The following is a 23,120-nucleotide window of genomic DNA, read 5'->3' on the forward strand; positions in this document are numbered from 1 at the left end:
GAAGTTTCCCCTTCTGCATTCTGGTGCCTGTTTTTTTTCAGGTCCAAGAGCAATTGCATCTGTTCCTTTAATGAAGGAGTGAGAACTGTTCTGTGGCCAAACCCACCGCTTGCCGCCTCCTACTCCTCCTGCTCCGGAGTCGTATTTCCTTCCTCATCCTTTCCATCCCCTTGTTGCTTTCTCTCACACTGTCCCTCCATCGTTTTCCACAATCCAAATCTTGCGCTTCTGAACTAACACTCAGCATCGGAGCAGCTTTCCTTCATGCCATCTCTGCTTCTGTTTCTTTTTAACTAACCTGGTCTGAAAAAATACTTCTGTTGAACTTGAAAACTTGCAATAAAAATAATCAAAGCAAATGTTTTGCCTCGTTCATTATATCGCGGATCATGCTGCTTTTTTCCCCCATTAGGGCCTGTATGGGTTGGCTATGTCTAAGCTCCTGCTGCCTTTCAAAGTCTGGCCCAGGAACAAGTCTGTAAAAAAACCCAGATGCACGCTCAGCCAGCGACCCTGTGCAAATCTCCTCTGTGCTTGCACCGCTTAGTGGACGCCAAGAAACTACAATTCCCAAGTTCCCCAGCAGCCCTGGGCTGGTGAGCGGACAGAAGCCAAGCAGTGGAGGGACATTTTAAAATCAAATCCAAAGTGGAGTGGGGAAACAAATCTGGTTCACCAGGTAAGAGTCCTCCGTTCAGATGGAGGAGTGGGGAATCGAACCCCGTTCTCCAGATGAGAGCCTGTCACTCTTAACCACTATACCACACCGGGTCCTGACAGTGATAAGACCCCACAACCTTTTTTGGGGCTTCCTGGTCTGTCCTGAACATTTCCTTCCCCCGTCCTTTTTTATCATTTTCCCCAATTGGCCGGTATTCGCAACATGGTTGCTATAGGTATGCTTGTTTTGTGATGTCCTTTTGTACTGGTTTTTATTTCATGCTGGTCTCAAACTGTTCCTGCTCCTGCCGCCTTAAAAGTGAAGCGATACAAAGAGGAGGAGGAGGAGGAGGAGAAGAAGAAAAGGAGGAGGAGGAGGAGCTTGGATTTACATCCCCCCTTTCTCTCCTGTAAGTAGGCTCAAGGTGGCTGACACGCTCCTTTCTCTTCCTCTCCCCACAACAGACACCTTGTGAGGTAGGTGGGGCTGGGAATGTTCAGAGAGAACTGAGACTAGCCCAAAGTCACCCTGCAGGAACGCAGGAGTGTGCAAACACATCTGGTCCACTAGATAAGCCTCTGCCACTCAGGTAGAAGAGTGGGGAATCAAACCCGGTTCTCCAGATTAGAATGTGGTTCAGCTGGACAAGTGGATGGCTGGACAGAGGGGCGGAATTGGCTTTGCAGCGTGCTTTTCCCGCTGCCGTGGCCTCTGTGCTTCGTGTGCTTGCGTGGCTGCTTCATGGAAATCCCTCCCCCCTTCCCCGCCTGTTTTTCCAGGAAGGGATTTCGCATCACGGCCTGGGGAAGGGGGGATTCGGCTGCTTCATCGTGTGTTGTGAAATATTTCCCGTCGCCTCTTTCATCAGCCTGCTGCTGTCTGCGAAAAGCAGTTGGGTAAAAAGGAAACCGCCGTTTTACTGGGAAGCAGTGAAGCAATCCCCCTTGCAATCCCGACATAGATAGAAGGGTTGGTCTTCGTGCCCCACTGCTCTCAACCTGCAAGGAGTAGTCAGAGCGGCTTACAATCGCGATCCCTTCCTATCCCCATAATGGGCACTTTGTGAGGGGGGTGGGGCTGAGAGAACTGGGACTGGCCCAAAGGCACGCAGCAGGCTTCATGTGCAGGAGTTAGCAATCAGACAGGAGGAGAAGGAACGGGGTGTCAGAGCTGGTTCTCCACATTAGAGTCTGCTGCTCTTAACCACTACACCATAGCCGCCACCACCACCCCACCCCTTGCCAGCCCCGCAAAATTGCTGCACAAGCATTAATTGTACCCTAAAAAACCCTCCTTGCCTAAGGTCCATGAACGGGCTGATATTTGGAAGAAGAGGAGTTTGGATTTATATTCCTGCTTTCTCTCCTGTGAGGAGACACAAAGGGGCTTACAATCACCTTTTCTGCCCCCCCCCCCCCGCCCACAACAAACACCCTGTGTAGCATGTGGGGCTGGGAGAGATCTGAAGAACTATGAGTAGCCCAAGGTCACCCAGCTGGCATGTGTTGGAGTGCACAAGCTGATCTAGTTCACCAGATAAGCCTCCACAGAGTGGGGAATCAAACCCGGTTCTCCAGATTAGAGTGCAGCCGCTCTTAACCACCACACCACACTGGCTCTCAGGGGCTCTCCAATATTCTGTGCCTCCAACTGCTCGTTCCTAACCCAACTGGATTTCTCCCCCCTCCTCCCTTTGTTGCAAATATTTTTTGGCATTCCCGAGGAGTTTCCCAAGTATTTCCGGATGTTCTGCGTTTCTGCTACTTTTGCCAATAGCAGGGAGTCCGGCCTTTCCCATCAGACTGAAATATACGAGGAAAAGGATATTTTGTAATAGTAAAATCAGTCTTTCTCAACGTTCAGCGAGCTTTTTGCATCGGTGCCTGTCAAGGGCTTTCAAATTCTTGCATAATTCTGAAAATTAAGACGCAAAGATCCCGAGAGGGATCTATTTCTGGACCAGTGACAGTCGCAAGATAAAAGCCTGCATTGAGTTACCCAGAACTGGGACAGGATGACTTTCTTTGGAAATTCTTGAAAGCTAACTGTCTGAGTTCCTGCTGGGTCACAGGGAAAATTCCACTGAACGTCAACTACTGCTGTTACTGAACTCTTGGTTAAAGTGAAGCATTTGTCCCCATTAAGCACCTCAAAAATTATACAATATAACTGACGCTTTTTTATGGCTGTAAGTCAAAAGGGGCTTGCGATATTGTCGTTGGCAAAATTGTCCAGATTTGAGTCCAGCTATACTTCTTCAGATCCAGTTTTAACTCTCAAACTCACAACTCGGTCTTCCAGATGATACCAGAGTCCAATCTTGCCCTTCTGCTATACTCTGGCACAGCTACTCCAGATGAGGATGCTCAAATCCAATGAAAAAAAATTCACTAGCTGATGCTACAAGGGAGAGGTTTGTAAATGAGTTACAAACAGAATACCACCTCTCTTCCCCCCACCCCAATAATATGGGGAGATCAACATGGATCTACCTTATAGGGTTGTAAGGATTGTGATGTAACAGGACTCCCTTTAAATGCTGGTAAGCGGTATACAAGCACCATGTACGGGGCATCATATTCAGCATTAAAGGTCTAACTTTCCTGACCAGAATTGTCCAGTGTGTTCTAAAATGTGCTGGCAGGACAGAGGAATGTGGAGTTTCTGTCAAGCAAACAAAACTCAGCCACGGCTGAGGATCTGGCTTGCTGGAGACATTATGCTGAGGACCCCGCTCACCAAAGAAATTAAGAACATAAGAACAAGCCAGCTGGATCAGACCAGAGTCCATCTAGTCCAGCTCTCTGCCACTCGCAGTGGCCCACCAGGTGCCTTTGGGAGCTCACGTGCAGGATGGGAAAGCAATGGCCTTCTGCGGCTGTTGCTCCCGATCACCTGGTCTGTTAAGGCCTTTGCAATCTCAGATCAAGGAGGATCAAGATTGGTAGCCATAAATCGACTCCTGTGGCAGCATATTCCAAACACCAATCACACGTTGCGTGAAGAAGTGTTTCCTTTTATTAGTCCTAATTCTTCCCCCCAGGATTTTCAATGTATGTCCCCTGGTTCTAGGAGACACTAAAAATTCTGCTAGGAGACACCGGGAAGAAATCTTCTTGCAACAAATTTGGGGTTATACAAGAGCTGGTCTGGTTGAAGGACTAATAATAATAATAAAACTTTGGATTTATATCCCACTTTTCTCTCTGGTAAGGAGACTCAAGGTGGCCTATAAACTCCTTCCCGTCTTCTCCTTCTAAAGTTGAGCAACAGAATTATTCGAGGGTCAGAGACCTCTAAGGGGAACTGAACCATTTGCTCTAATGCTGTTTGAGAGAAGAAGGGTTTGAATTTATACCCCTCCTTTCTCTCCTGTAAGCAGACTCAAGGTGGCTCACAAGCTCCTTTCCCTTCCTCTCCCTACAACAGACACCTGGTGAGAGAGTTCTGAGAGAACTGTGGTTAGCCCAAGGTCACCCAGCAGGAATGTAGGAGTGCGGAAACACCTCTGGTTCACCAGATAAGCCTTCCCCACTCAGGTGGAGGAGTGGGGAATCCAACCCGGTTCTCCAGATTAGAATCCACCAGCTCTTAGCCACTACACTGTGCTTGCTCCCCATAAAGAGCACTGTTGCCATTTCCAGCCTCAGTAGATCTGCAATATGGAGAGAATGACAACAGCCCGCCTTGCAGAGCTGTGAGCAGGAGGGTATCAAGGTAATGCATGAGAAAGCACACCTGAGTGTTCTAAAAGCATTATAACACTCAGCATCATAAGCCTTAAGTGTGACAAGGACTTCAACCTGAGACCTGCCCCTCCGTTGACTGGGATTCAGAACGGAGTGGCCTCACTTGCCCGCTTCTAAACCCACGCCCTGTGCCAAAATAAGTCCTTTGGTTTTTCTGGGACACCGGGGATCAGTGAGATCTATTTGGTGGTTCTTCTCAGTTATGGTACATTTTGTAACTTCAAAAAGGACACTAGGAAGCCCAAAACCTAAAATCCCAAAGGGGACCATACAAAAAGCGTGTTCTTCCTTCCACAACCTTTGGGGCTCTGTTGCTTGGATAGCTATATCAACGCCACCCCGAGCAAAATTACTCTTGTCTATGTCTACTGAAGTCAGTGGCCTCGAAGAAGCAGCAGCAGCGGTTTGATACCTTGCTTTTCTCTACTACAAGGTGTTTCAAAGCGGCTTTGCAATCGCCTTCCGCTACCCACAACAGGCATCTTGTCAGGTAGTGGCGTAGGAGGTTAAGAGCTCATGTATCTAATCTGGAGGAACCAGGTTTGATTCCCAGCTCTGCCGCCTGAGCTGTGGAGGCTTATCTGGGGAATTCAGGTTAGCCTGTACACTCCCACACACGCCAGCTGGGTGACCTTGGGCTAGTCACAGCTTCTCTCCTGATGGTATACTTAGTCCTTATATACCAATTAACAGGGGTGTCAAACAGGGGTGTGTTTTGGCCCCAACCCTATTTAATCTTTTTTTAAGTGATCTGGCTTCCTTTTTGATGGAGGATTCCTCGCACTGCCCTGCTTTGAATCATATGACCATACCTTTACTTTTGTATGCTGATGACGCTATATTACTCTCCCGTACAAAAGCTGGCTTGAAACGCTTACTGGCACGCTGTGTTGAATATTGTAGTCATAATAACCTGACGCTTAATTTTGCAAAGTCAAAAATAATGGTTTTTGCTTGTTCTTGGAGACCATTTAGTTGGCCAATAAATAATGAACAGCTTGAACAGGTCAAACATTTTAAATACCTGGGTCTCCACTTTAATTATAACTCCTCTTGGGTTACCCAAAGGAAATTGGCCATTGAATCAAGCAAACTTAGTTGCAAGGCCATTAGCCGCTATTTTCGCACCAAAGGTCATGAATTTGTACCTGCAGCCATTAAGGCATTTAATGCTAAAAAATCACCATGCAATTACTATATCGAATCCCACTGTGGATACAAGCATGGAGCTCGCGATATGGAAAGAGTTCAGTCATGCTTTCTCTATAGTATACTCGGCTTACCTCACTCAGTCCCATATGCTGGGTCTGTTTGGAGGTGGGCCAACATCTACTCCATACAAGAGCATGGTGCATGACCTTCCAATTCTGGATGCGATTGTGCTTTAACAACTGTCACAAAAGCTTTACCTACCAGGCTCTTTCTTTCATAGCCAAAACCGGTGGTGGTCCCTTGTTGAGGCGACAAACCATGAAATGGGTCTATCTTTGGATACATTGGTTTTAACGAATGCCAATGAGCTAAAGCTGACTATCAAAAAGAGATTGTATGATCTCGAGTATAGTCACCTGATGCAGCAGGCTAATAAACGCTGCTCTCCCTTGCACTTGGGTATACCATCAAAACCCTATACCATGGCCAAGTATTTCCATTTGGTCTTAGAACCCAAATTGCGACGAGCCCTGACCCTTGCCAGGTGCAATATTCTCCCTTCAGCTACCACTCAGGGCAGAATACAGAAAGTGCCTTTTAATGAAAGATTTTGTCCCTGCAGTTCAGCTTACGAAGAATCAATCCAACACGTGATATTACACTGCCCGTTACACAGTTTAGCCAGGAATAAATATCTAAACCCGTGGTTAAAACCCCCCATTGATAATATTAATCTATCAATTGTGGTAACGATGTTGGATTGTGGTTCTGCAAGTGTATTGGAAGCGTTGGCTAACTTTTTGTGCTCTGTCATCAGCAAACGGTTATAACTGTACTGGAGATTGTATCATTACACTGAGGTCGCCATTTTTCTGGTATATTGCTGCTGTTTTAATTATGCCATTAAAGGTTTATATATATATATAGTCACAGCTTCTCAGAGCTCTCTCAGCCCCACCCGCCTCACAGGGTGTTTGTTGTGAGGGGGGAAGGGCAAGGAGATTGTAAGGCCCTTTGAGTCTCCTGCAGGAGAGAAAGGGGGGATATAAATCCAAACTCTTCTTCTTCTAGGTGTGGCTGAGAGAGCTCCCAAGAACTGTGACTAGCCTAAGGTCACCCAGCTGGCATGTGTTGAGTGCACAAGCTAATTTGGTTCACTAGATAAGCCTCCACAGCTCAAGTGGCAGAGCAGGGAATCAAACCTTGTTCTCCAGATTAGAGCGCGCCTGCTCTTAACCACTACACCATGCCGGCTCTCTTAACTATGGTGGCTCTTGGAAAGGTTTATAATCCAGCATAGGATGACACTGAAAGTTTTCAAATATGGTTTTGCACACTCAATTAGGGGCGTAAAACACTGGCCAGGGGATCCAAAAGATGGGAGTCCTCTCTATAAACCCCCTCCCCAAATAATTCTCCCAACCTACTGTCATTCCTCCCGTCCCACAGAGGTTGCTGGCAACAAGAGAGTAAAGAAATACCAACTTTAATAATAACCATTGGGTTCCTTTGGTATAATCAAGATAAAATCAAATCGATACAAAGAGTGTGTAGTGAAGGGGGGGCACTTGGGGACGGGAGTGAGGTGAAAACGGAGCCCCACCGCGAGGTGGGGCAGGCACAGTGATAACGGGGGTGGGGGTGGATTTCGGGCCTACACTTTGGCTTCTGGAGTATAACAATCTACATGCAAGATGAGGTTATCAAACGTTATGTACAGACCAGGGAAAGGAAAGGGAGGGGGGAGTGGGCGGAGCAGTGCAAGGCCCCGCCCGCTTCCCTCCCCCCAAGGCCCTTCGGGTGCTCTGGAAACCCTGTCGACCTGAGTTCGCTGCCTCGCACTGGGGTTTCGCCCTTCGTGCCAGGAGAGCATCCCTTTACGCGGCGGGACTCTCCGCTTGCTGAGACTCTGTGCTTCTTTCGAAGGCGGGGCAGGGGGGCGGGCAGAGGAAGCGTAGTGTCGGGTGTTCTAGTCCAGAGGAAATCCCCTTCCCCTCCAGCTTAGAGGAGATCTCAGCCGGCCTTTGCACGGGAGGCCGGAGCAGCGGATATGGAGACTCTGGCTAATGGTGGGGAAAAAGTTATCCTTGCCCGCTGTTCTCTCCCCTCCGAAAACAAACAAACAAAAAAGTACAGGCCAAGTTTGTGCCACCACAGGAGAGGGTTTTGCATAAAATCTCAGACCTGTAAAAGGGTCAAGGCACACAGAGTTAATATGTCAAAGTGGGGCTGGAGCTGGGGGCTTACATATTTGGGGACAGGGCAGCTGGCCCTCTTTTTGTGCTTTGAGGGTCAGCTTCCCCTCTCCCCCCCCCTCAATATAATGAGGGACTTTGGCATGGCTGACTCCCCAGGAAGAAGATTCAACGGGGCACCGCTTGAGAAAGAAGAAATCAGCAACTCCCGTCTGGCCACTTACGGGACCGGGAGCAGACAGCGTCGCTTCTGAAGGCTCCTGGCAGAGAAGAAAAATGTCGTCAGCGTTGAATCTGGGGGGTGCGGGGGGGGGGGGACAGGAAAAGTAAAACAGTTGAGCCCCCTCGCTGAGGACGACCACCCTGCAGACGCTTCGCAAAACGGAGGGAAAGTTTACTCCCGGCCTTCTTTTTGTGACAAACGAAGAACTGTGCGAGCAGTAAAAGGAGGGGGAAGCGATCAGATGAACGTCCGCTCCCGAACCGGGCGGGGTTCCAGCTCAGGAAAGAGGTGGCTTTGGCAGAAATGGCTTCCTTCTTGCCGTAAGTCCAGATAGGAGCCGCGACGCCCTGGCGAGGCGGGCGCAGGGGCCTGCGCGGTGCGGCTGGCCGAGGAGTGGGATGCCACGGAAGGCGGGCCAGCCTGGGAGGGGCAGCCGGAAGGAAAAGGCAGTGCTGGGGGTGGGGACGGCGCGCCCGGCCCCCCTGGCCTCTCACGACCTCCGCTCCACGGGCTGCTGCAGGCAGAGTTCGCTGCCCGCCGAGATGATCGGCAACCGATTGTCCATGTGGTAGCTGATGAGGTGGCTGACGCTCTCGAAGCGGTGGTCCTTTGTCCGGACCTGGAAGGGGACAAACAGCGACATGAGAGACTTAGAACTCATTTCCGCACAAGTCAGGACAAGGGGCCCCAACACGTGGGCATCGTGGTGCCCGCCAATACCTTTCTGGGCACCTGCCAAGTCTTGGCTGTCCGAACGTAACAGAATGGGATTTTCCCCATTCTAGGAGAAGAAGAAGAAGAGAAGAGTTTGGATTTATATCCCCCCCCTTTTTTTTTCTCCTGTTGGAGACTCAAAGGGGCTGACAATCTCCTTTCCCTTACCGCCTCGCAACAAATACTCTGTGAGGTGGGTGGGGCTGAGAGAGCTCCGAAGAACTGGGACTAGCCCAAGGTCACCCAGCTGGCATGTGTTGGAGTGCACAGGCTAATCTAGTTCCCCAGATAAACCTCCACAGCTCCAGTGGCAGAGCGGGGCATCAAACCTGGTTCCTCCAGATTAGAGTGCACCTGCTCTTAACCACTATGCCACTGCTGCTCCGAGACATGCAAGACTGAGACGTTTTATGGACCAGGTTTGGATTCGGCCACCGTCCAGCCCGAGGAACTCACCACTCCTTCGGGGTCGACAAGGAGCAGGTGCTTGGGCTGTCCCCCCTGCAGGCCGGTCAGCACGTACTGGCCCGGCGTGGTGGTGCTCTCCCGCACGAGGAAGTCCCCATTGGCCTGCAGCAGCTTCTCAGCCTCTTTGCGGCTCATCCGGCCATGATACCAGGGCTCTCGGCGCAGTTGCTCCTCCATGGACGCCACCAGCTGGGCTGGGGGAGCAGGGGGAGGCACACGCAGGGCGTCCTCAAAGGGCTCTAGGAAGGGAGGGGCAGAGAAGAAGGACACGTCAGGGCTTTTGACTAACTTGCACCTCCCTGTTGCTTTGAGATCACAGGCATGAAGCTGCCCAACACCAGAGGCGGAGCTACCAGGGGACAGGGCAGGGGTGTTGTACCAGGTGTGGGTGTGTGTGGAAAATCACTCCTCCCTCTTTTTTTTGGAGTAGGGTTCATATTTCAAGCAACCTACAAAAATCCCGAAAAATCATGTTAGGGCTTAAATGGAGATCAAGTAGAGCGGGTGGCTAGTTTTAAATTTCTGAGCGTCATGATTAAAGAGGACTTGACCTGGGGCGTACAGACTGCCGCGGTGGTTAAGAAGGCCCAGCAAAGACTGTACTATCTGAGACTGTTAAGGAAAAAACAACTGAATGGAAAACTCCTGGTGACCTTTTACCGCTGTGCTATAGAGAGTGTCTTAACCTACTGCATCTGTGTATGGTTCTCCAGTTGCACAGTGGCAGATAGGAAGGCGCTCCAAAGGGTGATCACTACTGCACAGAGGATTATCGGCTGCCCTCTCCCCTCCTTGGAAGAACTCTATAATTCCCGAAGCCTAAAGAAAGCCCAAAATATTCTGAGAGATCCATCTCATCCAGCACACTCTCTTTTTGAACTGTTACCATCTGGCAGACGATACAGGTCTATAAAAACTAGGACAAAGAGGCTTAGAGACAGCTTCTACTCCAGAGCTGTGGCGATGCTGAACTCCGTGGCTTTGTGTTGATGTGTTTGGGGCTGTGTAGGGATGGGTGGAGGAAGGGGAAAGTGAGGATGGGGTATGAGTCTGAAATTGTGTGCATCAAGGAATGCTGCTGTAAATTTTCGTTGCACAATGCGTGCACAATAACAATAAAAATGCTTATGCTTATTTTTGGGGTAGGTCTTATTTTCGGGGAAACAGGGTAGCTAGCAACTGCATTCCTGCTTCCTCAAATTGAAAATTTCCTGTTGGGAACCATATGCTGGTAAGTAGGTGATAATCCTTAATGGCAATTATAATGCAAACAGAAATAAAACACACACCCACAAAAAACCCTGACTGTGGCAATATCTGCTGTGTTGCTCGGTGTTCATAAAGCAGGAAATTGCAAAGAACAGGAAAGACTAACCACAGTAGTGGTGCGAAAACTATCTGTCCCCTGAGAAACGGCGTTTCTGTTTGACAATAATACAAAAAAGCAGCACAAGAAATAGCTAGAAATGGGCACCTGGAAATATTGGGAGGGACAGGAGAAGAAGGGGAGATCTGAACCCTGTATCTCTATATCCCTCTTCTCTCCCCAACAAAAGAGTTTGGATTTATACCCCGCTTTTCTCAAGCATAAGGAATCTCGAAGCAGCTTACAAATTCCTTTCCCTTCTTCTCCCCACAACGGCCACCTTGTGAGGCAGGTGGGGCTAAGAGAGTTCTGAGAGAACCGTGACTAGCCCAAGGTCACCCAGCAGGAACGTAAGAGTGTGGAAACACATCCGGCTCACCAGATAAGCCTCTGCCACTCATGTGGAGCAGTGGGGAACCGAACCCAGTTCTCCAGATTAGAGTACACTTGCTCTTAACCACTATGCCACACTGACTCTCTAGGAGTCCAAAGCAGATTACAGCGTTCTTTTCTATCTTACCCCTACAACAACTGCGTGAGGTCGGTCAGGCTAAAAGTGTGCTTAGCCCAAAGTCACCCGCGGAGCTGTTGCAGCAGATTGTGGAGATTCGAAGACAGAGTCTCCCAGACCTTAACCTGACACTGTAACCACTATGCAACACTGCCGCCAACACTGCCTGGAACTGACTATTATTATTATGTGTAAAGACAATGGCAACAGTACAGCTGACTGGTGTGAAGCCACCTAAACATTAGGAAAAACTTCCTGACCGTCAGGGCTGTTTGACAGTGGAATTCACTGATTTGGAAAGTGGTGGAGTCTCCTTTGGAGGTTTTTAAACAGAGGCTGGATGGCCATCTGTCGGGAGTGCTTTGACTGTGTGTTCCTGCATGGCAGGTGGATTGGACTTGATGGCCCTTGGGGTCTCTTCCAGCTCTATGAGTCTATGGTGTGAAGCCACCCCACATACAGGGGAAGAGGGGAATTCTTTTTTGATTTATGGCTTGGACAGATTTATGGAGGAGAAGTCGATCTATGGCTACCAATCTTGATCCTCTTTGATCTGAGATTGCAAATGCCTTAGCAGACCAGGTGCTCAGGAGCAGCAGCAGCAGAAGGCCATTGCTTTCACCTCCTACATGTGAGCTCCCAAAGGCACCTGGTGGGCCACTGCGAGTAGCAGAGAGCTGGGCTAGATGGACTGGCTGATCCAGCTGGCTTGTTCTTATGATGGTGCAGAGGCCGCTGTTAACAGCAAGCCCCACCTGTCAGAATCTCGACCTTCAGGTGGAAGCTGCGCACACACACCTGTTTAGTCCTTCCGTGGACATAACCTTCTAATGTAACTGGGTTTCGCCGGCTGCTGGGAAGGTATATTTTTAACTGTTCCCGTTTTAGATCACAGTCCCCGTTACTGTTTTTGGAACAAGGGTGACAACGCTTTCTAAGTCAATCGAAGAACTGAGCTGGTGATGTCCGCAAAGCTTTCTCTCCACGAGGCTGAGGAACCCGGCGCTTTACCCCCCCCCCCTTCATGCTTTCCTTCTCATCAAACGCCCGGTTCTTAGGCTGAGGTCTTGAGCAATAAAACCACGGAACTTAAATAAGACCCATCTCTGAAAACACCTCCCTTCGACTGGCCTCTGCAGCCTCTAAAAGGTGAGCAACAGAATAAGTCGAGGGTCAGAGACCTCTAAGGGGAACTGAACTGTTTGCTCTAAGAACATAAGAACGAGCCAGCTGGATCAGACCAGAGTCCATCTAGTCCAGCTCTCTGCTACTCGCAGTGGCCCACCAGGTGCCTTTGGGAGCTCACCTGCAGGAGGTGAAAGCAATGGCCTTCTGCTGCTGCTGCTCCCGAGCACCTGGTCTGCTAAGGCCTTTGCAGTCTCAGATCAAGGAGGATCAAGATTGGTAGCCATAGATCAACTTCTCCTCCATAAATCTGTCCAAGCCCTTTTTAAAGCTATCCAGGCTAGCGGCCATCACCACCTCCTGTGGCAGCATATTCCAAACACCAATCACACGTTGCGTGAAGAAGTGTTTCCTTTTATTAGTCCTAATTCTTCCCCCCAGCATTTTCAATTGTATGCCCCCTGGTTCTAGTATTGTGAGAAAGAGAGAAAGTTGCCTGATGTTGCCTGAGAGAAGAGTTTGGATTTATACCCCACCTTTCTCTTGTATAAGGAGACTCAAGGTGGCTGACAAGCTCCTTTCCCTTTCTCTCCCCACAACAGACACCCTGTGGCAGGGGTGGGCAACTATGGCCCTCCAGATGTTCGTGGACTACAATTCCCATCAGCCCCTGCCAGCATGGCCAATTGGCTATTCTGGCAGGGGCTGATGGGAATTGTAGTCCACGAACATCTGGAGGGCCATAGTTGCCCACCCCTGCCCTGTGAGGTAGGTGGGGCTGAGAGAGGTCTGAGAGAACTGGGACTACCCCCGTGATGGCGAACCTATGGCACGCGTGCCGGAGGTGGCACGCCAAGGCCTCCCTCCCGGCACGCGAGGGCCGCATCTCCTCCCTCCCCCTTCCCCCCTCGCCCTGAAGGAGGTGGCTGCTGGGGCCATTCAGAGGCGCCCACACCTCCTCTTTCCCCTTCCCGGCTTTTCTCTCTTCCGCAACCTCCCTTCCCTCCACGCTCCCGCCTCCTTTCTTCCTCCTCAGCCTGGCTTCTCCACCCCTTATTTCCCTTCGGCCACCCTCTTCCCCGCCCACCTCCCGCGCTCTCCCTGCTCAGTTCCTGCTCTTCTGCTGCTGCGGCGCTGGCGGCGGCTGGGCCATGGGCCTCAGCATAGTGGCCACGGTCCCCCGCCCTGCTCCTGCCGGCACCTTCAGCTGTTGGGCCGGCTTCAGGTCCCGCCGCGTCCGGCTTCTCCCCGGCTCCTGCAGGGCCGGCTCCAGATCGGCCCCATTCTTCGGCCCCCCTCCCATCTCGGGCAGGGTGACGCTGTCTTGTGACATTGTTGGGCCGAAGAACAGGGCCAATCTGGAGCCGACCTTGCAGGAGCCGGGGAGAAGCCGGCCCGGCAGCTGAAGGTGCCGGCAAGAGCAGGGCGGGGGACCGTGGCTGCTACACTGAGGCCCGCAGCCCAGCCGCCGCCAGCGCCGCAACGGCAGAAGAGCCGGATCAGCGTAGCGACCACGGTCCCCGTCCTGCCCCTGCCGGTGCCTTCAGCTGTCGGGCTGGCTTCAGGTCCCGCCGCGTCCGGCTTCTCCCCGGCTCTTGCGGGGCCGGCTCCAGATCGGCCCCATTCTTCAGCTCCCCCTCCCATCTCAGGCAGGGTGAGGCTGATGCTTCGGTGGCATCATTGGGCAAAAGAGACCCACGGCCCACGGCCCAGCCGCCGCAGGGGCGGAAGAGCTGGATCAACTTAGCGGCCACGGTCCCCCGCCCTGCCCCTGTCGGCGCCTTTAGCTGTCAGGGCAGCTTCAGATCCCACCGCGCCCGGCTTCTCCCTGGCTCCTGCGGGGCCGGCTCGAGATCGGCTCAATTCTTTGGCCCCCCTCCCATCTCAGGCAGGGCAAGGCTTTCATGTGGCGTTGAATCCGGCCGTGAAAGCCTTCAACAATACAAGGTAATTGTAACATTACAATACTCAAAATCCCCTTGCTTTCTTGCTCCTCCATAATATCAAAGTTACTACAGAAGGACGTAGAGCAGGAAACAGACAGGTGAGGTCTGAAATTCAGAACATGAAGCAAGAAGTTGCAACAATTAGTATGATGGATGAATTTGCCAGATATGGCAGACTAGAAAGGAAGATTAGCAAAATGACTGACAAACTTAAGACTCATGTGAAAACAGGAACAGCTAAACTTGCTAAAATAGTGGGTAATAAATATTGTGTTCTACATTTTGCAAGCTGCCTTAATGATCTCACAAATTTGGGAGTGTTATTCAGAACCTGTTACTGTGCTTCCAAGCAAATGGCTGGCCCCATTATTAGCTTTTCCAACAGGCATGGCAGGTGGTGTTGGCATTACATGTTGGTTGGTGATTTGCAATAAAGTAGTGGTCATTATGCTTCACCCTTTCAGCTGAGAAAGAATTGCAATTTCTGTCCATTAGCACAATTAAAAAAATTACTCTTCTGTTTCTTATGTTTGCGTTCTTATGACATGCTTTGCACCAACTGCATTTTATGCAATATCCTGTGAAAGAAGCTACAAGGCATAGGATACTCCAATCATAGGATACTCCAAATTAGATTAAAAAATTAAATCAGATTTTAACATTTAAATAGGATTTTAAAGTTTAAATCATTTTTTTATTTAAATTGGGTTTTTAAGGAAAATCTATTTAAAAGATAGTTTTCTATTTAAGATACATTATAGTCCAAAAATTATTCATCATGAAATAATAATTAGTTTTTAATTATATAGCATGAGGATGTATATTCATGCAATATTTAAGTTTTGGTAAATGAAAGTCCATTAATCCATCCACAATGTCATGGTCTTCCAGAGGTTTCTGTAAATTTGTTTTGAGCAGTCTGTCTGTCTGTCTGTCTGTCTACATACATTTGTAACCTGCCCTCCCCCGAAGGGCTCAGGGCCTTCTAGAAGATATTATCACAGATGCTTGGTTTTGCAGTTCTCAAAACTGTGCATTTGTAACTGCAGAGATAGCATGCTTCACAGCAAAAATGCTATAAACATACAGAGTTGAGAAGAAAGACCTTAGCCCAACTGTTCCTTTGCATTCCAAGATTTTAATTTTTTTTCTAAACTATAACCTCAGTATTCAGGTTAAATTGTCGTATTGGCACTTTGCGATAAATAAGTGGGTTTTGAGTTGTAGTTTGGGCACTCGGTCTCGAAAAGGTTCGCCATCACTGGACTACCCCAAGGTCACCCAGCAGGAAACACATCCCTTTCTCTCCCCACAACAGACACCCTGTGAGGTAGGTGGGGCTGAGAGAGGTCTGAGAGAGCTGGGACTACCCCAAGGTCACCCAGCAGGAAACCCAACTGGTTCTCCAGAGAAGCCTCCGCCACTCAGGTGGAGGAGTGGGGAATCAAACCCGGTTCTCCAGATTAGAATCCAGCTGCTCTTAACCACGACACCACGCTGGCCCTTCCTCCCCATCGCTGACTTTCATGCAAGCCAAAATTAAATTCTTGGGGCCGCAGCAATGCCCTCCTGAAGAAGTGGAAAACCCAAAGCGCAAAGAACAACAACCCCCATTAAGAGTCGTGGGAGGCCAGCACTTCGCCCCTCCCCCATTCCACGACACACACATCCCCACTCACTCATGTCAAAGAGATCTCTCTGTACGCTGCCATTGGCTGTGGCACTCAGACCAGCCTGCCGTGCCTTTTCCAGATTCTGCACGTTGACGTAGGAGGGGTCATCGAACAGTTCCGTCCGCCCAGATGGGCCAGTGGTGGTGGGATATCTCTCCTTTCCTGAAAAGGGGAGGGAGGGGGAAGAGAGGAAGATGAAAACAGACAGAGGGGTTTTATTCAGAAAAGCTAGAATATAAGCAAGAGACACTAGAACCAAGACAACGGTTAGCGAACACCACCCAGACACAGGATGTCTCTCTGCGGGAAGCACTCAAATGGATTAAAATGCCGGGCAACTGCTCAAAGGTTCGAGACCTAACAGGTACGGTTCAGGCGTTTTCTGAAAATCACTGACTGGCACTGCATGAATAGGCCTGGGACGGGCTCTGCTCCGTTCTCATCCCTCCGGCTTCTCCTCGAGATCGTGAGTCACTTCCTGGTTTTGCAAGTCATCATTCAGCACCACGTCAGAACTAGCAAACCCACGCACCCCTTCCGAACAGGAATGCAAACAGCGATCAGCTGGACTGTTGTGAGTTTTCTGGGCTGGACAGCCATGGTTTGGTAGTTTTTGCTCCTAATGATTCGCCCACATCTATAGCTGGCATCTTCAGAGGCACGTCGCGGTAAGATGCGTTTCTCTCCATGGAACAGAAAACCCACCACTGTCAGTTGATCTTGTCTGTGGAGACCCACAACAGTTGGTTGGGCCATAAAAGCCTTCACCAATACAGTGACCGGTTTCCTCGTCAATCCCAAGAGCTGGAACCCTATTTTCCAAAACACCGCCAGAGGTGGGATCCAGCAGGTTCTCACAGATTCCCGAGAGTAGGTTACTAATTATTTGTGTGTGCCGAGAGGGGGATACTAATTGGTGATTTTGCCACGTGATTTTGGCCTTAGTAACTCCCCTCCTCTCAGCAGTAGCGCGCAGAACTGGAAGCAGTCTAGCAGGAGGTGCACCGGCGTGCGTGGCAGCCTGCGCCTGCATGCATTCGTTTCCCGCCCAAGGACTGGCGCAGCGCCTGCGTCCTTGCCACAGCCCCGCCCAGGAATGCCCCGCCCCCGGAGTGCCCGGCCATGCCCCTGTTGTGCCCCGCCCAGCCCCATTGGCGTTACACCACAGTTTGAATCCCACCACCATGGGAACCTGTTACTAAAATTTTTGGATCCCACCACTGAACACCGCCAAGACTTTGCTGCACTATTCTGAATGATGCAGGAGAAAAGATTCCGAGGAAATGGTTGCTAAAGCATTTAAGAGCCATAAAGTTAGAAGAGCCTAGGATTTGAGTTTAATATCCAGGATACAGGTGTCTTTAAAAACACTGCATTTTATTTGTAGCGCCATGTTAAAATACGCCCAAGTGGATATTGTTGAAGTTCATCCAATTTTGCGAGAATACGCCGTGGTAATGATTACAATGAATCTTTTTTTTAATAAGTCAGCAATTGGCTTATTTATTTATTTTATTTGTTGGGATTTATATGCCGTCCTACTCCTGAAAGGCTCTGGGCAGGTTGGTATATTATGACAACACGGATGTATATTTCAAGTGTTAATTATGAATGTATAACTAAATATTTGAAACTTAGCAGAAGGAGGAGAATTTGGATTTATACCCCATCTTTCGTCTCTGTAAGGAGACTCAACGCAGCTTACAAACGCCTTTCCTTTCCTCTCCCCACAACAGACGCCTTGACTGAGAGAGTTCAGAGAGAACTGTGACTAGCCTAAGGTCACCCAGCAAGGAATGTAGGAATGGGGAAGCAAGTCCAGTTCCCCAGATAAAGAGTCTGCCACTCATCTAGAGGAGAGGGGAATCCAACCCGATTCTCCAGATTAGAGTCCACCTACTCCCAACCGCCATATCACGCCGGTTAAAACAGAGGTGCAATAGTCTTTATATATTGCCGTAGGGCACAGTTTCGTGATTTTTACTTCGACATAAAGCAGGCAGGCACCTCTTCCCGGGACAAACACACAGCACTGGGGCCCCAGGGTCATTTTGTCTCTTTGCCACCCGCTCCCTCTCATCCCCTTCTTGCCCTACGAAGATGGTGGGGGGAAGTCCCCTGGATTGAGCAGCAGCAAATAAGCAAGCTCACACAAGCTCTGTTCTTCGAGTGGCTGCTTCCCAGAGCATTAAAGAAACCATAATGCGTACCTTGAGCAGCGGGGGGCGGCTTCCTGGTGTCATAATCCCCACTGGCCACCTGGCCCACTGGCTGCAGGAAGACAGAAAGGCACAGTGTGTAAAGAAAACATATTTTTAGAGAAATTTGTTTTGGAACGTAGCCTAACTAGCCATTTTGGGAAGGATTTTAGCAAAGTGAAATTCTTGTCTGTTTCATTTCAGTAAGTGCAGCTTGAAAATGGGGGCGCTCAATTCTCCAAGGTCACAAACATGTTAACAGATGTACTGTCGAACGCTTTCAGACTTAACTGGTTCTGGTGGGTTTTCCGGGCTGTGTGGCCGTGGTCTGGTGGATTTTGTTCCTAACGTTTCGCCTGCATCTGTGGCTGGCATCTTCACAGACTTTTCTCTGTGATACACCTCTGAAGGTGTGATACACCTCTTTTGTTTAGGAACAAAATCCACCAGACCACGGCCACACAGCCCGGAGAACCCACCAGAACCAATTGTTAACACATAATTAGAAGTGCATTCCTATCCTAGTTTGATAATTGGGGGGGGGGGGGGGCACCTGCGAGTAGTTTCGATAACATTTTGGCGGCTGTGTTAATTAGTAGAAATGATCTTATTGGATGAAGCATGTCACCTGACTAATAGCCTTATCTATAATTCTTTGCATGATACAGCTTATTCTTTGGTTTGTTAGCACATGTTGCAGTTTGTATTTTCCTGCCATTTCTTTGATATGGACTATTGTTGTTGACATGATAGAATTATTCGGCTTGCCTCTATGAAACCAAGGCTGTGAAACTATGAACATAGCTGACTGGAATATCTTAGGACAGTGGTGGCGAACCGATGGCACGGGTGCCAGAGGTGGCACTCAGAGCCCTCTCTGTGGGCACGTACAAACAGAGTCACACACACACCCCCACACACACACATCTAGGCTGGCCTGGGCTACTGGACTCGATCATTAGCATTAAACCTAAGACCTACTTTTGGGGAAGCAGTGTAGTTAACCCTGTTAAGCACTGTTAAACCCCACTGATTTTCATGCGAAGAACTAAAGCGTGATCCTTTACCTGGGAGTAAGCTTGGTTGCTGGCAATGGGACTTGCTTCTGAGTAAACCCTCCTAGGGTCTTGATTCACCCGTTGGAAGAGTTGCACGGTTGCTTCAAAGCAAAACCACCGACTACCACCAAGCTTACTCCCAAGTAACGCACGCCTCGGAGCCAACCATTTTTTCTAAACTTAAACCTCAGTATTCAGGTTAAATTGCCAGCACTTTGCGATAAATAAATGGGTTTTGGGTTGCAATTTGGGCACTCGGTCTTGAAAAGGTTCGCCATCACTGTCTTAGGACTATCACTCTTGTGCCAAATTTTTCTCTCTTTCTCACAATACTAGAAATAGGGGGCATACAACTGAAAATGCTGGGGGGAAGAATTAGAACTAATAAAAAGAAACACTTCTTCACACAACGTGTGATTGGTGTTTGGAATATGCTGCCACAGGAGGTGGTGATGGCCACTCACCTGGATAGCTTTAAAAGGGGCTTGGACAGATTTATGGAGGAGAAGTTGATCTATGGCTACCAATCTTGAGCCTCCCTTGATCTGAGGTTGCAAATGCCTTAACAGTCCAGGTGCTCGGGAGCAACAGCCACAGAAGGCCATTGCTTTCACATCCTGCATGTGAGCTCCCAAAGGCACCTGGTGGGCCACTGCGAGTAGCAGAGAGCTGGACTAGATGGACTCTGGTCTGATCCAGCAGGCTCTTCCTTATGTTCTTATGAGTATAAACCAGACAAAAACCAGAGTAATTACACCAGTTTGTACTTATACTCATAAGATGAGTAATGTTTCAACCAATAATAAATTGGAATACGATTCTGTCTTTGTTTTCTCATTAACAACTCAAAATGTTATTAATATAACTCCAGTTATCTGGTTCACTCTGGTTGCCTTGGCAACCCAAGGGCATCATGCCGTTTAGGGCTCCCAATCGGCCCCCTGGGGTGTGCCAGGCGATGGTGCCGATGCAGGTGGCGGTGGGCAGCCTTCACTTCTTTTTTCTCACCAGGGTGGCTCCCAGGTGGTTGGGTGTCTGGGCTGCTGCAGCTCCGTCCCGTAAGCGCATGTCGACCACGCCGCCCAGGGGTGGCTCCTTCCCGGGGAAATCGTTGTAGTATTGGTGATCGGGCGGCAGGTCCTCTTCTTCGTCCCAAGCGGAGCCGTCAAAGCCGGCCATCCTAGGAAGCGGAGGGGAGACAGGTGAAGAGGGAACAGGGTGCTCGGGGTAGAGAAGGAAGAGAGCGGAGCATCAGGGGCTTTGGGTCCCAAGGTTTTTGGGGCACCTGCAGAAAGATGGCAGGACAAATGTGTTCCCACCAAAGAGCTCAGTGAGGGCCAAGCATGATCTGCCCAGGATCTAGGAGAGTGTGACTGTGTGTAAGATTGTAGCCGTCAAATTGCAGCCGACTGCAGAGATCTGGCAGGGCTTTCAAGGCCAGAGACATTCAGAAGTGGTTTGCCATGGTCTTCCTTGGCCTAATCCCCCTGGTATTCTGACTGTTGTGAGTCAGAATCATAGAGCTGGAAGAGTCCCCAAGGGCCATCAAGTCCAATCCACGTGCCATGCAGGAACACACAATCAAAGCACTCCTGACAGATGGCCATCCAGCCTCTCTTTAAAAACTTTCAAAGGAAGAAACTCCAATACATTCCACTGTCGAACAGCCCTGACAGTCAGGAAGTTCCTCCTAATGTTTAGATGGGATCTCTTTTCCTTCACCTTGAACCCATTCCTCCTGGTCCTAGTCTCCGGAGAAGCAGAAAACAAGCTTGCTCCCTCCTCACCAACATGCTATCCCTTCAAATATCTAAAAAAGGCTACCAGGTCACCTCTTAACCTTCCCTTCACCAAACAAAACACCACCAGCTCCCTACATCTCTCCTTGTAGGCCATGGATTCCAGACCTTTGATCATTTTGGTCGCCCTCTTCTGGACCCGTTCCAGCTGTTTGACAGTGGAATTCACTGCCGTGGAGTGTGGTGAAGTCTCCTTCTTGGGAGGTTTTTAAAAAGAGGCTGGTTGGCCATCTGTCAGAAGTGCTTTGATTGTGTGTTCCTGCATTGCAGGGGGTTGGACTTGATGGCCCTTGGGGGTCTCTTCCAGCCCTATGATTCTATTATTACGGCAAGCCCCCTAAAACAGGCAGGGCGTCTCCCCGCTCTGAAGAGGATGTGCGGTTTCAGGCTCTTGGCCTCACCTGTCGTGGGGAGTAACAAGCTTGGGCGGGTTCTTGAGGTACTGCTTGAAGCGCAATTCGAACGCCTGCCCGATGGTGCTGATGACGTCCTGAGCCAGCCCTTCGGGGCACTCCAAGATGTGGCAGGCTGCAGTGGGGGAGAGATAGGAAGACAGGCTCAGACCAGGAAAAAGGACAGGTGCCATTGTTATTGTGGGGCACCAGAGAATAAAAGGGGGCTGGGAAAACGGAACTTGGCTGCTGGAGTCTTTTAATTGTTTGCATGGACCGGTCGGCAGGCAGGGGAAGGGCGTAGTGTTGGCCTGCATCCCCTTTTCTCCATTATTGGCCAAACGCGGAAGTTTGGACTCTGTGGTTAAGGTGGTTTGGTGTCAGGAAAGAGCCTTCCGGACATCAAAGGGAGCTCTGTGCTCTGTCATGTTAATGGGCCTTCAATTTACTCTGTTTCCCACCTTCCCTTGATTTGCAACACGAGGCGAGCTAGAAGCGCCTCACTTTATCTCTTCACAGCGGCCTTCAGAAAGCAAGGGCTGTAACAGATCTCTCTTGTTTTGCTCTGTCTTTAATATGGGGTGAGAAAAAGGGGAGGGGGAGAACTCGGGGATAAAAGGTTGTGCCCAAAGACAGTTTTTCAGAACCGGCTTCTTCTGGGGCCATGCCGACGCCTGCCAATAAAGGCTACTGATTTGAAATCCAGAGTCCTCTATTTGTCTACAGATCCGGGACTTGACATTTGGCCTGCACGAGGCACAGCAAGCCCACGGCAACGGGAGGAGCCAAATTGGCCGGCAGCACCTTCTGAGGGGGGCAAGAAATCTTACCTCTGTGATTGACGGGGTCTTTGGCGACGTAGGCGACGTACTCGGCAGTGTCCTGTGAGGGAGAATGCTGGTGAGTGCCCGATTGAGGCTAAGGCGCTGCAGATACATTTGTGATTGTGTTGCCTGCAGCCATCGAAATCTATTTATTGAGTGTTGGAGTCTATTGTTTTTAATATTTGTATATTGATATTTGTATTGTTATTTCTAATGATTGTATTGATTGTTTTATTTTTATGCTGTAGCCCTCCCTGAGCCCTACAGGGATATGGTGGGATATAAATATAATACAATGAATGAATGAATGAATGAATGAATGAATGAATGAATGAATGAATGAATGAATGAATGGAGGAAGGATAGAATTAAGAAGACTACTACGTCTCCACATAGCTGGTCCACAGATAAGATCAGCTGTAACCTCTGCTGGGAAACGAAAGTCAGAGGAAAACAAGCAGAGATTACAAGTCCCCTGAATAAGCCATTGAGTGAAACAAGGAGAAACCGACTCCTGTCAGGACAGAAAAGCAGCAGAAATATACAGTATTTAAACAGACAACCCAACAGCATATCTAGACTCTGGTTCAGATGTTTGTCTGCTCCAACAGAACTGTAAAAAATGTGTTACTTATTGTGGCAAATTTCATCATATCAGCTGCTTTGACGCAATAAAAATGGATCGTTAAAAAATACGCCCAAGTTGCACAACCTTACTGATATAGCACACATGCAATTGGTTACCCTCCTCCCATTTTTGGCTAAGGCCCTTTCCGCAAATCCAGAATAATACACTTTCAATCCACTTTCAGTGCACTTTGCAGCTGGGTTTTACTGGGCGGAATAGCAAAATCCACTTGCAAACAGTTGTGAAAGTGCACCATTCTACGTGTGCAGAAGGGGCCCGAGAGACACCAAAGGCTGGCAATGCTATCTACATGCGGATGTATTAATTCTTCTCCTGCTCCGTTCTGTTTATTCCAAGTTTGCTGCTAATCACAAGGCGGGCCAATGGGTCAGCCATTGCTGGAAATCTTATTCAACCCCTGCCCATTCCATCTCTTCA

General features: G+C 49.4%; 1 protein-coding gene across 4 annotated transcripts in view; it reads right to left on the reverse strand.

Annotated features, from left to right (window-relative positions):
* Positions 1-7,032: 7,032 nt before the first annotated feature.
* The window catches only part of SHC1 (SHC adaptor protein 1), a 68,484-nt gene continuing 52,396 nt past the window's right edge, over positions 7,033-23,120 (reverse strand). For all 4 annotated transcript variants that reach the window (XM_048510521.1, XM_048510529.1, XM_048510514.1 and 1 more), the window contains 7 exons: positions 22,061-22,112; positions 21,240-21,366; positions 20,048-20,219; positions 17,994-18,054; positions 15,790-15,945; positions 9,151-9,401; positions 7,033-8,599 (listed from right to left, as the gene is read on the reverse strand). In XM_048510521.1, the coding sequence (XP_048366478.1) occupies positions 8,471-8,599; positions 9,151-9,401; positions 15,790-15,945; positions 17,994-18,054; positions 20,048-20,219; positions 21,240-21,366; positions 22,061-22,112 (948 nt within the window). In that variant the 3' untranslated portion in view covers positions 7,033-8,470. The remainder of the gene's footprint in view (positions 8,600-9,150; positions 9,402-15,789; positions 15,946-17,993; positions 18,055-20,047; positions 20,220-21,239; positions 21,367-22,060; positions 22,113-23,120) is intronic.

The sequence above is a fragment of the Sphaerodactylus townsendi genome, linkage group LG01, assembly GCF_021028975.2.
Source record: "Sphaerodactylus townsendi isolate TG3544 linkage group LG01, MPM_Stown_v2.3, whole genome shotgun sequence".
Classification (NCBI taxonomy): domain Eukaryota; kingdom Metazoa; phylum Chordata; class Lepidosauria; order Squamata; family Sphaerodactylidae; genus Sphaerodactylus; species Sphaerodactylus townsendi.